The sequence below is a fragment of the Acartia tonsa genome, chromosome 10, assembly GCF_053477335.1.
Source record: "Acartia tonsa isolate MP-2025a chromosome 10, ASM5347733v1, whole genome shotgun sequence".
NCBI lineage: Eukaryota > Metazoa > Arthropoda > Copepoda > Calanoida > Acartiidae > Acartia > Acartia tonsa.
The window spans coordinates 11,334,571-11,352,022 of NC_137269.1; the positions used below are offsets into that span (position 1 = coordinate 11,334,571).

At 34.2% G+C, this 17,452-nt stretch overlaps 2 protein-coding genes across 2 annotated transcripts; one reads left to right on the top strand and one right to left on the bottom strand.

Annotated features, from left to right (window-relative positions):
• Positions 1-552: 552 nt before the first annotated feature.
• Positions 553-16,997, bottom strand: LOC145330435 (uncharacterized). The gene is made up of 18 exons (XM_080175070.1): positions 16,960-16,997; positions 16,615-16,706; positions 16,128-16,236; positions 15,814-15,888; positions 10,791-10,878; positions 7,169-7,283; positions 6,382-6,439; positions 5,695-5,815; positions 5,062-5,150; positions 4,436-4,504; positions 3,890-3,956; positions 3,241-3,289; positions 2,802-2,947; positions 2,363-2,476; positions 1,973-2,034; positions 1,766-1,838; positions 1,131-1,274; positions 553-669 (listed from the first exon to the last, which is right to left on the bottom strand). The coding sequence occupies exons 1-18, from the start codon at positions 16,995-16,997 to the stop codon at positions 553-555; spliced, it is 1,626 nt and encodes a 541-aa protein (XP_080031196.1).
• LOC145329383 (uncharacterized) lies at positions 11,843-15,322 on the top strand. Its single transcript, XM_080173474.1, has 6 exons — positions 11,843-12,006; positions 12,388-12,504; positions 13,237-13,313; positions 13,744-13,867; positions 14,645-14,679; positions 15,112-15,322. The coding sequence occupies exons 1-6, from the start codon at positions 11,996-11,998 to the stop codon at positions 15,177-15,179; spliced, it is 432 nt and encodes a 143-aa protein (XP_080029600.1). The 5' UTR covers positions 11,843-11,995; the 3' UTR covers positions 15,180-15,322.
• Positions 16,998-17,452: the final 455 nt, after the last annotated feature.

The window sequence follows — 17,452 nt, forward strand, 5'->3', positions numbered from 1 at the left end:
TGTAGAGCTCTGTAGGGGTCAACAACATTCATTTTCAGTATTTGTACACCTGATACTACATTATTTCTTTAATAACGTTGCTGTGTTTATTGCCCTAGGAAAATGGGGATAGATGTCACAGCATTTGGCCTACCTATTCTATTATATTCATAATAGAGGGAAATAGAAAGAGACGGGGGAAAGAAACAAGAGATGGGGTATAGGGTATTTCCTGTCAATAGAATATGTAGGCCAAAAGCAGTGACATCTATCCACATTTTGCCAGGGCACAATAGGCAGCTTCTTTAACAACTACAGATATGTTTTGGATCCTGGCTTGTTTTTTAACAAGAAACGGCAATTTTCCTCAAAGTGTATGTCAAGCACTAACCTCTCCCCTTAATCTTAATGAACCAAAAATAAGAGTAGGTTTGTTTGTAGGTTATTTTAGATAACGGCATCTCAGGTATAGGCCCCACACTAAAAAACTATCTTACTATTGTTTTCAATTTAATTTTAAAGGAAGGGGTGGTGGGGTGGCCGTGGTCGTTAAAATGTGGAAGCAAATGTGCGCTAAACCGTAATATTGAAAATGAAGTTTGTCCAATCCTGTAATTTATTACGGATAGCCTGTTGAACAGAATTCCTTACAGCATTGATCAAAGCTTCTTGGATTGATTTTTCCATATTCTAAACATTAAAAGATATATCCTGTGAAATAAAGTAGTAAGGTTGTTTGATTGTCTGTTATAGTTATATAAAACTAAGAAAAACTTAAAGAGTTTAGTGGTTATAACCAATAAACTGTTTAAGTTTTCGATTATAGGGAAGTTTCACATAAATCCTGGGATGGTTTTTCCACATTTTAATACACTTGTGATGGTTTCAGGCTATTTTTCTGCACTTCCCCAATCAAATACAGAGCACCTATATAATAAAGACGAAACCGATATTTCTTGATAAAAGAGCAATTTCATACATAAATAGCGGCGCAATAACGAGTTAAATACCGTTGATGACAAGAGAACAGATGATATGCTAGATGCTAGGGTGCAGCAGCTAGCTAATACAAATAGAATCAACTTGTATTAAAATTTTAAAATAAGTCAATAAACAAGGAAATAGACTTAACTTGTGCAAGTAAAATTTACCTTTAATTCCGTGTGCATGCTATCAGTCATAACAGTCCTGTTCTTAGCAAGAGCAGCTCTAACAGACTCTTCAACAGCTTTGGTGACAGCTGCTCTAATAGCAGCTTGCAGGTTTCTAGCTGACTGGGGCTTGTTGTTAGCTGTCTAAATATTGATACAGTTTAATTAATATTACCGGGGAAAGGAGTCGAACCTTCACTTTTAATTTAATTTTAAAAATATAAATAGTTTAAAAATAACATTTTTTGAGGAGTGTTACTATTTCTCCTGGGATCTATGGTGGTACCCTCTACCAAAGTAGGTATAAATCTGAACTTATATATGTGGATCTTCGCTGTAAAGCAGAACCATATCGGTTCAGCGGCAAGCATGATCCTTTGGTATCCACACACAGACATCTTGTTACTTTTATTTAAGGATTATAAAAAAATCAACTAGGTTATGAATATGCTGTTTCTTTATTAATTATTAGTCTCTCTGAGAGGTCGAGGGGAGAGGTCAGTAAAATAATCTAAAACCACCCCATTACATTTTAGGGGAACATGCAATTTAGATTGGCAATTTCTGAGATCTTTTGCTTAATACAAAAAAAGTGTAGTACATTATATTTTAGAATAAGGAAAAGTAAAGCTTACCTGTTTACTGACAGCATTTGTAAGAGCTTGCCTTACAGCTGTTTCAACGGCTAACATCACAGCTGCTTTCAATCTAGTATAATAACAAAATAATAAGAGCTTGCTTAACAGCTAAAATTAAAGCTGCCTTAAAACTAGAATTGAAGTGTTAGTTAGTGATAGCCAATATAAAGATGTAACTAATGAAAAGAACAGAACAATTTTTACCTGGTTTTACTTTCTAAAGAGCTGGCTAACAAAGTTGCTTTATTAACTGCTTCAGTAACAGCCTAAGATTATTTACTAAATTATTTTGGGGTTTCCCTCGCTCAAGGAACAAAATGACGGTTTTGAGAAAAATATTATATCTTTTATGCTTATTTAAGGTTAGTTTTAGTAAATTAAATTTAATAGTCCCAAAGGTATGGTAACCATTATAAATAGGGCCTCTAAGAGGCTGTCAATATGTTTCTGTTCGGGTTCAGTGGAGGGCCGTAGGGGTTGCATTCCACTGCACTGGTAAAATTAAGGTGGATGGATACACCCTGTTAATATAGAGCCAAGTAGGGTCAGACTCCCGCCCTTTTAATAGTAGAAAGATATTATAGATGGTAATACCTGTCTGATAGCTTCCATCACAGCTTTTTCCAGGTCTTCCGGCCGGAGGCCAACCACCTGTTTCTGAACCTCTGGGGGCCGCAGGATTGGCAACGGATCTGCCAGGTCAAAATCCTAGAGAATAAATAATGAATGTTTGTATCTTAAAATCTCGTATACTGTTTACTATACTTGGTTTAGTTACTCCAGGTATCTCAAGGGACAAGACAATGGATGATTAATTCATAAAAATACCCAATTATGATTAACAAAATACCCTTTTTATAAATTTAAGTTATTGTTTGACGAACTTAACGCAACTAGTTTGTAACCAACCAATCAAAATTAAATAAAAGAACCCAAATATAAAACTTTGAGTACCAGTGTGATTTTATTAATATACTGATTATTACATTTGTCTTTTTAGAAAAAACTTTGCTACCAAAAATAATCTTGTTACCTCAATTGGCAGCTGAGTAGTGGTTGGCCTAGGAGGATTGAGCTGATTTTCAGGCACCTCATAATTGTACCCATACCCGTCTAACTGGGGTGGTTCAGTCACTAAGTCGTAAATTACATCTGGTGGGGTGGGGTTGGGGTTATAACCTAAATAACATTTATCCTTATCATAAAGTAACAGGATCTGTGTCTGTCTGTGTGTGTACCGAAGGATCTGCTAAAGTGATACGATTTTCTCCTTTACAGTTTATGTCTAAATCTGACAGGACAGATACACCTGCGTTGCTAAAAACCTTACAGGGATGCAAAGTACCCATTATAACCTAACCTTTAACGACCAAAAAAAATCAAAACCGAAAAACTAAGCTTCCCTAGTAAACACAAACACTCACTAGTTATAAGAGTAGTTGTGCTATAAACAATGAATAGATGAACAATACCTGTAAGTGGGGGCTCTGTAAAACTATCCGTCAATAAATCTGTTTCTACCTAAATATTTTCAATAATTTAACAAGATATTGGTTAAAATGACATATCTTTTTTCGTTTGTTTCATTTTATTTAATGTTTTATTGAGTACTTGGTAGCCCTTATGATAACAAGGGGGCCGAGGGTCCTTAGTGCTCAACGGACACTTTGTGTGAAAGCATCGGACATATCAGATGTTATTTTTAAAATTTTTTTATTAAACAAAAATTGGCGCATTTGTAGAATTATAGGTTTGATGGGGGAAGGAAAAAAAGAGAGAGGGAAAACAAGTTTTAAGAATTCCTAAATATATAATAACCGAATCTTCCTTCACCCCTAAATCATCTGCGGGCTACTCAGGGCCTAATATAATATAACCTGATCTACAGAAAAAATCATACACACAAAAAACTATACCTCCCAATACTTGGAAGTTATTAAAAAGTAAGGGGGTGGGGGTTCATAGCCCAACTAGGCAATTTGATTTTATTATTACCTACACTGCTTCTCCGTATAGCATGTTCCATTCCTACCATTATTTCCAATGCAGGGCTCATTAGAAAATCTTATCACAGAAAACAGATTCAAATATTTACTATATAAATCAACTATATAATTGTACCTCAGGGCTAGGTGGCTGTGGTGGTTCATCCTGGCACCAGAGAGAGGTAAAGGGTACAGTCTCAATTCTTAGAATGGCAATCAATTAGTTATTATCTTAGTCATTTAATTGTGAATCATAAAAAAAAAGTTAATAGAAATATTTAGTAAAATCCTTAGCTCCTAGACTAACCTAAGAAATTTTTTAGTATGGCTTTGAAACCGATTAATATCCGCTGGATTAAAACCGGTTATCCGTAACACTATATATCATCTATAGCATCGTATTTCAGACAATTTTCCAATTAATCATAAGATTAATATCAGTTTTGTTAGCCCAGGCTTTCGGCCTCTCGAGGCAAAAGAAATGCTTTTATCTTAAAATTTTTTATTTTTATATCCGCGGCAAACTGTCTATAATACGCTGCGATCAATAACTCTTATTTGGTCCACATACTTCTCATAACGAAGAAATTGTATCTAAATGAAACCAAGAAAACAAGTAAGATTTTATCCATTAGTCGCTGAGCATTAGTGGAATTTAATATTAAAAACCATTGATTAATTCCTGGAGTTAACATATTTGATATGGCAAACTTCACGGGGTACTTGGGTACACTCGGGAACAGCTTTCAACCTAAACAAAACAGGTATAAAAGTACCCAAAGTTTTATGCCAACAAAAAAAATTAATATAAAACTTTGGGTACCAGTGTAATTTACAGTCTAATGTCCCCTTCCTCCTGATCCATTTATGTACACTTGTATTTATCCAAATATTTACCTATATCTCTTTATAAGCGAAGTTTTTCTATAATTATTGCCTGTATGTCCGTTCGTCCGCACGTCCCGATTAGCTCTATACTGCAATTTGTGCCTGTTAGAATTGTCGTATCGATTTCAAAATATTACTAGTAAGTACTTACATCCATTTAAAACATGCTAATCTAAACTTTTTTAACAACAATTTTTTGTAAGGCATAATTATCCTATTCATCTGATTTTAGTAACAATGATTCCTTGGACAACCAGGTACAATAGTTTAAGCGTAGCATAAAGTCCTAAAAAATTAAGTATGTCACACCTTTAAGTTAAAAATCTGCTAATTAAGCACTCTACAAGTGTTCATGTTTGTTTGTTTTACCGTTTGATTTAAGAGCTTCGCTTTCATGGTTGTTGCCATGATTGTTTATACCTGGGAATGAGTGAGGTCTTATGTCTGCAAGACTTCTGTGGAGAGAGGTCACAATGCTCCTCTGGCTGGTCAACCAAACTGGCTGTTACCTGTAATAGAAATAATAATGGATCTTTCATACAAAGTACCTTGTTGACCAATAAACTCCCTCCCTTATTTTCTAATTAAATTACGTTCGTTTTTTTGGTACAGGGTGGCCTATCTATTGGACTCGTAGGGTAAGGGCACTCTTATTTTCAATTTAATTTAATTGGAACACGCAAGACAAGGAAGACAACATCCTATGGAAGTGAAGCACAAAACAACCATGGATGTAAACACTGACAAGGTATTATAAAGGTTAGATGTTTAGCAGTAAAAATTCAAGAATAAATCTATTTCAAAATAATCATTAAACCTTTCATGTGCGTTTTATATGTTGTAACATTTGTTTCTTTATAGCATGTCTGACAGATCAAGTAAATTATATATTGGAAGCTCTTTGATATAGGAAATCTTCACCAAAAAAATTGAGCCATCTACCTAAAATAAGAGCCATTAAAATTACATATTCCCTTATATCGAACTAGCGAACAGACGTATTCACAGAGAGACAAAGTGAATTATAGAGCAGCTTCGATACTAAAAACAAACCTTATCATGGCATTCTTGGGGACCCTCGACCATTTTACACTTGGCATCCCCGCACAACTTTACGGGAATTTTTTCACAGGAAGTGTCCCCAACAAATTTACCAGGAGACTTCTCCACATATCTAAACATTAGTTTATCTATAATACAAAGTAGAAAGATGTCTGTCTGTCTGTTTGTTTGTAATGAAGAATCTCGCTAACCGCTAAAACAAATGGGTTCTCCTTAACAGGTTTATAACTATTTTAGGGAAGGGTACCACCACCCTTCCAAGAGAAGTTAAATTTAAAAAAAAACTAAAATCAAAATGGGTTTTTAAAAATCTAAATTTAAAAAATGGGTTTTGAGATTCAACTCCCTCCTCCTCAAGTGCCCCTAGAGGCAACTAGGAGCGAAGCTGCTAGTGTTATATAATGTACATTATGTTCTTTCTTGTACTTGTAAAGTTCCAGTGTAGAAAGCATAATGAACTAAATTAACAAGATAGGCTCGGATAGCCTTTGAGGACGTGATACACAAAGAGATCTTAGTGTATTATTTATGAATCAAACCTTGTTAATGACAGCAAGTTAGAATCATTCCATCAATTATAAAATTACTAAAATGATTCAGGGACTATTTGAGAACCACTTAAAAATCTGACAATAAAAGAGTTGGTTGTCTGATGGGTGTAACTTTACTTATACGTACTTTGTAGTGCATGAAGATTCATAATATTCTTTGCAAATCTCGTTTCCATCATTTGAACCTAAGTAAAATTTATTAAGTTATCATCTAATTGAAAAAAATACGTATTTTTGATGATTTTTCAAAATAGGTTAAGTAAAGGTTAGATAAGCAACACAGTAATAAATTTATAGTATAGATGTATAACCAGACAACTACATGGATCCCCCAGTTTTGGACATTTTTTGGCTGCTGGCAAATTGATTTCTGGTCTTTTGTAGTGATTTTGCTGTATTAATATTAACCCCTTCATTCTTTATGTTTACTTTAATACCATAATGATAGCGCCCTGTAGGTAAACTTGGTCTGTCTGTTGGTAATGCACAAATTTAAAGTTTTTTTGTGGTTTTCTATATTTTCATCATCTTTCTCTTCCTTTTGCCTTATTTTTTTTATGATAACTAAACATCTGCTCTATATTATTACTATTGTTTATGCTTCGCTACTTATAGATGTTTAAAAAAAACATCATCTAATAGATTCACTTTTATTCTCTTGTTCAATTCCTATAGCTGTGTTTAGTGCCCTAGGAAAAAGGGGATAGATGTCATAGCTTTTGGCCTACCTATTCTATTGATGTCATAGCAAAGGGAATGAGAAAGGGAAGGGGGAAAGAAACCCTATAGAAATTAGATGGGGTATATTATATTTCCTGACTTCAATAGAAAATAGAAAAGCCAAAATTAGTTTCATCTATTCCCATTTTGCTAGGGCACTATAGACAGCTACCCAGTCCCTTAATAAAATATACCTTGTGCCCCAGAACAATCCTTAACCAGAGGTCTGTAGCAGTGGGTGTAGGTTTCATTGATGGCTATCTGTCTGTACATTATGTTACAGTGCTTCACATAGTTATCCTCACAAACCTACAATTCATATTCATTTATTTATCTACTAGCGACTTCGCCCCTAGCCTCTAGGGGCTTTGCCCCAAGAGGTGATCAAAAAAAAATTTAGGTGAAATTCGTAAAAGGACCAAGGAAATCTTCTGCATAAAAAAAAGGACCAAGGAAATTCTCTGCAAAAAAAAGGACCAAGGAAATCTTCTGCAAAAAAAAGGACCAAGGAAATCTTCTGCAAAAAAAAATTGGGGGGGGGGAATTTTCATTTTTTTTTTGGGGGGGGGGGTTGGGGGTCTCCCTACTTTGTATTATAGATGACTAAGAATGATGATTGCTCAGGAATGACATCAAAGCCCAAATTGTGTTAAAATTGTGTCAAAAATGATCCATGTGACGTAATAAAATGAGGCAGATGAGAGAAGAAGTGGGAAAGAAAACCCCTAAAAAAGAGATGGATAATCCCTCATTTTTATTACGTCTCATGGATCATTTTTGACACAATTTGGGCGTTGTCCTCAGAAATGGGACTAAGGATCTAAAATTCATTCTTTTTGTTGTATTAATCATAGGGTACTAGAGCCATGGCAATTTTTCTTATTTTGGCTAATTATGAACACTTTGGATACTAGCCCAGAATGACGCTTAATTTGTAATGTTCCTAGCAGACCCAGCACACTGAAAATAAAAAAAAACACAAACACAAAGAGACTATTATGTTTATCATAAACAAAATTATTTAGGATTATTCTAAATTCTTTAACAGGCAGAAACTCTGTTGTGATAATTCGTAACAAAACTTTTATATGTAATTTGCTTTTATTAGGTGTCCTTTAATAATATCCCTGCTACCTTTTTTTATAAGATTTAAAAGATATTGTTTTAAGTGAATGTTTTTGAAGGAAAAACGTTTAGAAATACTAAATCTGTTCCATTATTTGTGAGCAATACATTGTAGAAATTAATTAGTATAGGGTTAATGAGGATGTTCTTTTAGTTTTAGTTTGTTTTTTAAAGGAGGAGCGGAGCTTCCTTAGGTGCGGTAGATGTTTATAAGAAGAATGATTAGTATATAAAACACTAGCAGCTGCGCTCCAAGCATCTAGGAGCTCTGTATTTAAAGGAGTAAGGAAATCAGTAAAATAGCCTAAAACCTAACTTAGATATAAAAATTCAATAGCCTAAAACTATCCAGGAACCTATAAGAAGCTTCCATAAAACAGAGAACTCAATAGGTACAGTAGTTATCGAAATCTTAAGCTACAGACAAAAAAGCTTACTACTTTATATAATAGGATAAAAGTAGTCAGAATTGATATAAAAGGAAAGGCAAATTCCCTCAAATTGCCTAGTTAATCACATAAACCCCCTGAAAAATAAGGGGGGTAAGTTTTTTCATTTGTTTGTTTATTATTTAAATTCTTCTTATTTTATCACATACTAGCGGCTTCGCCCCTCGCCTCTAGGTGTTTCGCCCCAAGAGGTTTGATCAAACCAATTTTTCGTATTTTAGATTTAGAGGAAATTTTTTTTAAAAATGGGGAGGGAGAAATTTTTTGTTTTTTTTTTTTTGGGGGGGGGTTAGTCGACCCCACTATTTTAATTTTAGTTTTAAAAAGAAATTTTTTTTTCTAATTTTTTTTGGGGGGGGTATTTTTATTTTTTTGGGGGGGTTGGGGTGTTTCACCCCCCAAGAAAATAGGTTTAAATCTTCCCGGGACCTATGAGAAGCTACTCTGTAAAGGAGAACCCGATCGGTTCAGCGGTTAGCGAGATCCTTCGCTACAGACACACAGACACACAGACACACAGACACACAGATACACAGATACACAGATACACAGACACACAGACACACAGACATCCTGTTACTTTAGTATAAGGATAAGGAGGGATTGTTCAGTGCTTCATGAATGCACCAAAGCAAAATTATTGTATGTTTTTTTACTTTCAAAAGATTTGCTTGTTGTTTCTACATTACGTGTGAACATAATTGTTCTTGTTTCAACTGTATAGACAAATGTTCAATTATTTTTAACAATGCTACAAATTATTTGTTTTTCTTCAGAAATGAACAATAAACTTGTGTTAATGAGAACAATTTAATTTGCTAGGATCACAGCTTCTCTATAGCTTAATGTACTCTGTATATTTTAGTCCATTCATTTTCAAAGGACATTCAAGTAAACAAAAAAATTAATTTTTAACTTATTGTTGATTTAAAAAAGATTTTCATAATAAATTGCTATGACTGGTATTTATGCCTGTTTTGTTCAACTTAGATGTCCTAGTTTTTTTTCATGAAGATTTTTAAAATTACCGAAATAACCCAACATATACTTAGGTAATCTATTTTTCTAATATTCGTTTCAAACAATTAAATAACACATTACAAAGTTGCTTTTTTCAAAACTATTTTGATAAAATGTGAAATGCATTAAAACAAGGATGCCAACATCCATAAGTAGCGAAGCTCAAAAATTATGAATAGACATCTGGGAAAAATGTATGATTGTCTTTTGAAGCATCAAGCTAACATGAAAAACGTTAAAATCAGAATTAGTTTTAGCATCCCAACCAATAGTAAGTCTTTATAAAACTTTGTCAAAATATATAGAATAATGACTATTTTAATCACTAAAAATTCCACTCGTTTATCTTGAACAGGAGTTAAGAAAATCATAAAACTTTAAAAACTAGGAATCGATCTAGCACCCCAACCAATAATGGTATCGTTATAAAACTTGATGAAAATATGTAGAGTTTAAACTTATTCAATCCCTGAAAATTTCAGCTGTCTATCTTGTATAGGGATTGAAAAAATCATGAAAATCTAGGAATCGATCTAGCACCCCTACTAATAAAGGTATCTTAATAAAACTTGATGGAAATATGTAGAATTTGAATTCATTTAATCCCTGAAAGTTCCAGCCATTCTTCTTGAACAGGAATTGGGAAAATTACAAAAACGTAAAAATCTAGGAATCGATCTAGCACCCCAATTAATAGACAGACGGACAAAACAATGTATAGATTAGATGCGCATATGTCATAGTAATCTTTACTAATCTTTCAGCCGTCTATCTCTAATAGGAGCCGAGAAAATCACATTTCTCCCATAGCGTTACTGACTGACTGACGGACGGACAGACAAAGTGAATTATAGAGTAGCTTCGCTACTCAAAATGTATAAAGGGGTTAATCTTTTAGGGTCGGAAGTAAGATTCTAAATGCAGACTTTTAATTTGGTTAGCCCAGTGCCAAATTTCCCCTAACACACAATTCAGCATTTTCAGGAATTTTTTTTCATTTTGAATATAATTGCCTAAATGATCTTGTGCCGACTCTCAATGGGGTCTTGGAAAACCAACCAATGGTGTCGGAAATATTAACACAGCCAAGTAGCAAAAAACTATTTGCTAGCAGACGAAAAATGGAAAATGGGGTGAGGTAGTTATCTGAATATATATCTATACTATAGATCTGTTGACAAAATCCTTTTTTGAAGGTTCATAAAATGATAAAATGATATACCTCTTCCTGTACAGGAACAAATTGTGTCTTGTAAGTGTAGTGGCATTTCTCTATGGTCTTGTGCACGCACTCCAGTAATGGGTCTTTCCTAAAATAACAAGCATAGTAAGTGGCACAGCATAAAGTTATGGTTAGACATTGACAACCGGACAAAGTGAGATATAAAGCAGATGTTCGAAGATTTACAGAAAATATATATATATCGACAGAAAGTAGTCAAACTGGAATCTCTTTAATATGGAATATTATCACCAAAATAGTTCGCCGTCTATCTTAAATAGCAGCAGAGAAAATCACATGTCCCCATAGACGGCCAAACAAATTGAATAAAAGAGTAGGCTTGCTTCTTGAAAATTTTTTAAAAATGTGATCTGAATTTTTTAATGTCAAGAATAACGAAATTTCAGTTTGATATTATAGGAGTTATAATGGAATTATTTTTTTTGTAGTATTTTGAATGCATTTGTATAAAAATATGATAAATCTTGATTTTTTAGTATTTTTTCTCCTCAAAAAGTGGGGAATAGTCCCTTTCGTAACATCGTCGTATTTTTAAAATGGCTTTTAATAGGTTATTTTAGGTTAGGTTAGATTATATTGGGTTAGGTGATTTCCCCACAGGGATAGGTAATTGCCCCGCAGGGTTAGAGCCCCCCGCAGGAGCTAGAAATAGGAGAAAAGCTACTGTGAAAAATACGAAGAATCGCCCCATAAGGTGCGATGTTACGAAAGGGCCTATACCCAAAAAGTGATATCGAAATATGTAAAAATCAGTATGTGCTACATGGAGCTAAATAATTATATATTTCCTATGCTTTATAACTGTTTCAGGAACCATCATTCCGAATTTTAAATCAAAAGAATAATACTACATTCCTATTAACGATAAGTGATATCCGTTATAGATGCACGAACTGACCAAACATATTTCTAAAAAAAGCTTCGGTATTGAAAAGAAAAGTACAAATTTTTTATTAAAAACCGGACAAAACTTCCTGCCTATCTATCTCCTCCCTCCAATATTCCCTTCCCTTTTTTATTTCTCCCCTCCCCAATTGTAAGCTGACCGCCCGACTCGCAACTAAACAGCTGTTCGCGCTATGATTCAATAACACACTCAGTGTAAATTTACACTTTGTTTTGATTGTTAATATAGTATTTTTATAAAAATTTTAAATAAAATAAGTGACATTCTATTTGTTAAAATGAATACAAGGTAAGTAGATATTGAGTTTTAATGCATAATGTTTTTTATTGAATTGTCGTTTCACGAATAACAAGGATAACAGCATCCATAAGTAGCGAGACACAAGAAATCATACTTAGACAAAGTTAATTATAGAGCAAATGTTCAGTGGTCACTAACAGAAAAAGAAGGATACAAGAATATAAAGGAGTTGTAGTTTTGTTAGACCTGAGGGGCTAAAAGTCCGGGCCAATATAACTGGTTTTAAGTTTATGATTTTTATTTTTGTACTCGTGAAAAATTGTCTGTTTACGATGATATTTCAGTATGGCTGAGAACACCGGTTCTAATCCAGCGGATTCAAAAATCGGATTCTAAGCCATACTGAAAAAAACATTTTCCAATTCATAGGGTGAAATTTCCGGGTCTAAATTTAACCAGCCTACGTCAGCGTATCCAAGAGGTTGCTGGGTACGAGACCAACCAGAAACAGCCAATGGTCGTGGAATTACAAGACTTTTCTGCCAGGTAATGTAAATCACACATGCACTGTATTTTGTCAGGAGAACACGAAAATATAAAACCCAAAATCAATGAATTATGAACTATATAGGGGTGTATTAAAGACTACGAGGGGATTTTATTTAATTATCATGGGGGATGTATGATATATCCTTCCCCCTCAATTTCACGAGGGGGTAGAATGCACCCCACTCCTACAAGCTTCTGGTTATAATAATTTATAGCAGCGAAGCTACTCAACAAGCAAAATAAAGTGGTTGGACCTCCTGCTAAAACCCTGTGCACGCCACTTTATCCAACATATACATCCTCAATAATGATAAACAAAATTGCACCTATTGTATATAAAGATTATTGGCTGTAAAGTTTAGACACTGCTAGTATGAAACAACCGACCAAGATTTTATAACAGTATAAAAGACAGAGAAAAAAATGGAACGTGTTTCTAATCAATATTGAATGTTTCAGCAAATATACAAATAGTCGATTTACAATGATATTAAAATTTTAAATATCCATAACTGTGCCTTTTTTGATGGGGTGGGGGTGTCTCTTCCCCACAATAAACTAAACGTGACAAAGCAAAGCTTATCTTTAGCTATGATGTAGCAACAATTAGGATATAGGGCTCTCAGGGTTTTGGCCCCTCAAAATTTTCAATTTATCTAATGTAGAGAGGGGTGGGGGTGGGGGTGGATTCAGTGCTTTGTTGAAAAGCACCTAATTCTTGCTATTTAGACGAAGTTTGGACTGTGAGATGGTTAACCTTGTAAATACCTCTAGTTCCACTGAAGAAGACAGTAATAATGACAATGGTAAATATACATTTCTAAGTTTTAAAGTATGGCTTCAAATCAGATTTTTGTCCCATGGGTTAGAACTGGCTCTGAACCATATTGAAATACCATGTATCGTATTACAGTGAAATTTTCTGAATTAAATAAAAAAAATCATTAGTCCAATCAGGGGCGTCCAAGCTTTTTTATTTGGGGGGGGGGGGTAAAATTTTGAAAATAAATTTTTTTTTTTGGGGGGGGGGGGGGTTATCTTTATTTCAAAGAGGCATCATTTTTTTTTTGGGGGGGGGGTAATCACACCTTTCTCCACCCCCCCCTTGGACGTCTATGAGTCCAATCCCTGTTTTTTTGGCCCGGGATTTTGGTTTGTTTGTTTGTCAGGCCATCTATTTAGTTTTGCTCCCCTTTTATGTCGATTGCAGTCATTTAATAAAAAAAACGTTTTTAGATACAGATAACTTATCCACAACTAGCAGTGAGGAACAGCTGACAGAAAAAGAAATATTAATAAAGAAGATACTGGAGCTACAGAAGACAGTGGAAGATGTAGAAAATAAAGTGATACAAGTCAGGTATTGACATCTTCATACAAAGCAATCTTCTGGAGCTCAGGGACCCCCCCCCCCTACTTGATTTTGAAAAAAATAAAGTATGGGGGGAATAATTTTTCTTGTCTTTGTTTATTACTTTAGGTTAGGTTATATTGAGTACTGCCACAGGGTAAGGCATAGAAAATCTCAACTGGCCACTTTTAGCACTTGTTAACAATGCTCGGCACCTACTTATGAGCAAGCATCCAAAAAAAAAATAACAATTAAGTTGCCTACAAATTTTAGATTGATTGTTATATTAGAAAAAGGTTTATGCCAGGAATAAGGTAAAGCCACTAAGCGAAATAAATTAAAAATAATATTTGGGGGGCAGAAACAAAGATAGTCTATTCTACTATGTGTTGCCCCCCTGGTTTTCAGACTTTGCAACTACAATTCAGGAATCTAAAGGGATAGGGCAATGGGTGATAAATTCATATAAAAATTACTCATTTTAAAATTGATTGAAAAGGTTTAAAGTAACTAATCATAATCTGCAAAAAGTACCAAAGATTTTGAGCATACGAATAAGATAACAAGAGTATATTATACTTTTGGTACCATTGTTATTTACATTCCAGTGCAGTGGGTTAAATAAAATATAGTACAATTGACGAAAAATTAAAAAAAAAGTTAAAGCCAAAGTCAATTTCCGTTTAAGGAGGGATATGCCACTAATACAAATCTTTTGGGGAAAATTTCATAAAAATTGTAAATGATCAAATATATAACAAATATATTATACATTTTCTTTTTTAGACAACAAAATTTACAGCTTGAAGCAGAAAATTTAGGTAAGTATTTTTAATTAGTTAACAATAAACAAGGGTGACAAAATCCATGGGGAAGCACAAAGCAAAGCATTATACAGTATAAAATCACGAAACCTTTTTAATAAATTTGTCTTTTAGCATGCCCGACAGACTTAAGTACAGTAAACTATTTTCTAGATAATTTTTTAGTTGGAGTTTCTTCATCAAAAAAAAACAGCAGCCTATCTTTAATTCATAACTTTACAGATGGACGGACACCTCGAATTATTAAGTAGCTTCGCTACTAAAAGGCTAAATAGATTGACGAACAAAACGAAGTTTTATAATAAAAAAAACCTTGCGGACGGACGTGCAGTTATACCGAAGTAATATAGTAGCTGCGCTTCTACAAGGAATTTGCAATTTAAGTGTGATTTTATTGAATGAATGCTTTTGATGATTTTATATTTTCAGTTATCAGTGATTATATTTTGAACCTTATGAAGACCTCGGACACTTTTCAGCATCTTGATGATAGTTAAAAACAAAAGCATTTTGAAAATTTTCAAATTTTTGTAAATCAATAAAATCAATTAATAACATTAACAATTGTATATATTATTATATTGTGACTTTTTTACTGGATGTAAAATCTAAAATTATTAATAAAATTTACACTATTTGATATTTATGTAATTTTCAAAATGTTTTATTCAAAGCTTTTATATGATTAGGTCTAATATGTACGTCTATTTTTAAAAAAAGAAAATTATTTCTGCTGTAATAAGAGGTGCTTATATTTTTTTGTCTAGAACGATCTCCCAAACGGCTAGAATTACTGTTCAAACTTTCTGTCAATTCAAAATTTTAGTTTAGTGAAAATTTAGGCGGTGTTCCAAAAAAGTGCTTAGAAGAGCACAGATAACCAACCAAAATAAGGGTGTGGTTTTTCGTCTGTTTGTACTGGGTAGTCTCGCACATTAGGGTACGGCAATTAAGGCCCATAGGAACTAGGCATAGGAAAAACAACACTTACCTTCATTTTAAATACAGGGGAGGAGGGTTAAGCGCTCGAGAGGCATTAAAATTTAAGTTATTGACTTAGCAAAATTATACCTCTGTTCCCTCCACAAAAAAAATGTAGGGTATGGTTCTACCAACTTGGGGACAACTTACTTGAGTTCTTCTCTAGTTTCAACCTTTTCAACACAATATTTGACTGAACCATCCGCTTGTGGTACTGGTTGGGCCCTGTAATAAATACTTCTTTAAAGTGGCAGAATGTCTGTGTGTGAGTGTGTGTATGTCTGTCTGTATCTTAGGACCCCACTAACCGTTGGACTGATATGGTTCTCCTTTATAGCAAAGCTTTTCATAGGTCCTGGAATTGTTTCAAACAATTTTATAATTAGTTTTAGTGCCAAGGCAGCAAAATTTTTTTACTTCTCTTGTCCCACCCCTACATCACTGGTAATAAATATGCCTCTTACCCAGTAAAGTCAATAGTATCAGTTGCAGGTAGAGCTGCTGAACCAGAAGCGTCCTGCTGTACTGCTGGCAGGTAGCTGTCACTAGCTGACACGGCATCAGAGGAAGAACCTGCAGCAAGGGTTACCAAATTTTTTCATGTAAAAGAAAACTACTGCTACATATATAATTGCTGTCTCTTTAATGTGAAACTAGCGGCTGCACCACAGGATCCATTAAAATTTGAGAGATTAGGCAGAAAAACAGCCTGAAACCATCCCAAAGAAGAAACCCATTTTTTTTCGCATATTTAAAATTATTGGTCGAAAAGATAGATCACTTCTAGTTTGTAAGTAAAAAAACAAAAATCCAATACAAGATTACCCTAAGTGTTTGAGCCAACTAATAAGATAACATGGTTAAAAAACTTATAATATACCCTCCATCCCTGTATAAGCGTTCATGAATATATATTTTTAATTAGTTCCCAAGTTATGTTGGCAACCCTGCCTAGAACAGCTGTGTAGCTGTTAGCTGGGGCAGCTGCGATGTCAACTGGTGATTCAGCTCCGGCTCCATAACCACCTGAGGTAGAATTAACTCTAATTTTTTTAGCAATAAAATTCTTCCTTCAAAGTCAAATTCGTTTTTTTCTTTAGTTTTGTTTTCTAACAAATATTTCTTTAATTTTACATTGGGGAGGCCTGTCTTGTATCCCCCTTTATTCACTCACCTGGCAAAACCCAGCGCACGCCAATAAAAATATATAACAACAATAAAAGATACAGAAAAATTATTTTTTTTGTCTTAATTATAATCAAAATGCCAATTTATTTTAGCGCTTAACGTTAGAACGTCGTTTTTCCCTCAAATTCGTTTTTGTGCACGACCATCCCCTTATTTTAAAATAATTTTGTTTATTTCTTTAGATCAGGTTAGGTTAGGTTAGGCTATATTAGGTACTGACCAACACGGTTAGTAATAAAATAACTACAACTCTTTATGTTCAATTTATTTGAAAATAACGAGGGAATGGGGAGGGTTAAGCGTTCGACAGGAACTTTGAGGGAAAGCATAAAAAAATAACATAAACATAACCAACAAAGTTTACCTGAGGTTAAAACTGGAGAGGCAAACCCAGTCTGTGCTTCGGGAGCCAAGGCCGCCAGATAGCTGTCAGCCGCCGGAGATGCGGCAAAATCTGTAGCAGCACTTGGCAAATAGCTGTCAGGTATTGGGTCAGCTGCAAAGGAGCTGCTGGCGTCAGGATAGGAGCTGCTTCCAGCACCACTCAAGTAGCTGTCAGCAATTGGGTTAACAGCTGCAAAACCGTCGGAGTAATCAGAGT

What these genes read in the sequence shown, in the direction of transcription:
- LOC145329383 (XM_080173474.1), top strand. An exon ending in AATAAAGTGATACAAGTCAG is followed by an intron (nt 13,868 to 14,644) that starts GTATTGACATCT and finishes TTTCTTTTTTAG; the next exon opens with ACAACAAAATTTACAGCTTG. An exon ending in GCTTGAAGCAGAAAATTTAG is followed by an intron (nt 14,680 to 15,111) that starts GTAAGTATTTTT and finishes TTATATTTTCAG; the next exon opens with TTATCAGTGATTATATTTTG.
- LOC145330435 (XM_080175070.1), bottom strand. Translation starts at nt 16,997, where the DNA reads ATGGTCGTGCACAAAAACGAATTTGAGGGAAAAACGAC. An exon ending in CAGCTACACAGCTGTTCTAG is followed by an intron (nt 16,237 to 16,614) that starts GCAGGGTTGCCA and finishes CCCTTGCTGCAG; the next exon opens with GTTCTTCCTCTGATGCCGTG. An exon ending in GGATTGTTCTGGGGCACAAG is followed by an intron (nt 6,440 to 7,168) that starts GTATATTTTATT and finishes AATTTTACTTAG; the next exon opens with GTTCAAATGATGGAAACGAG.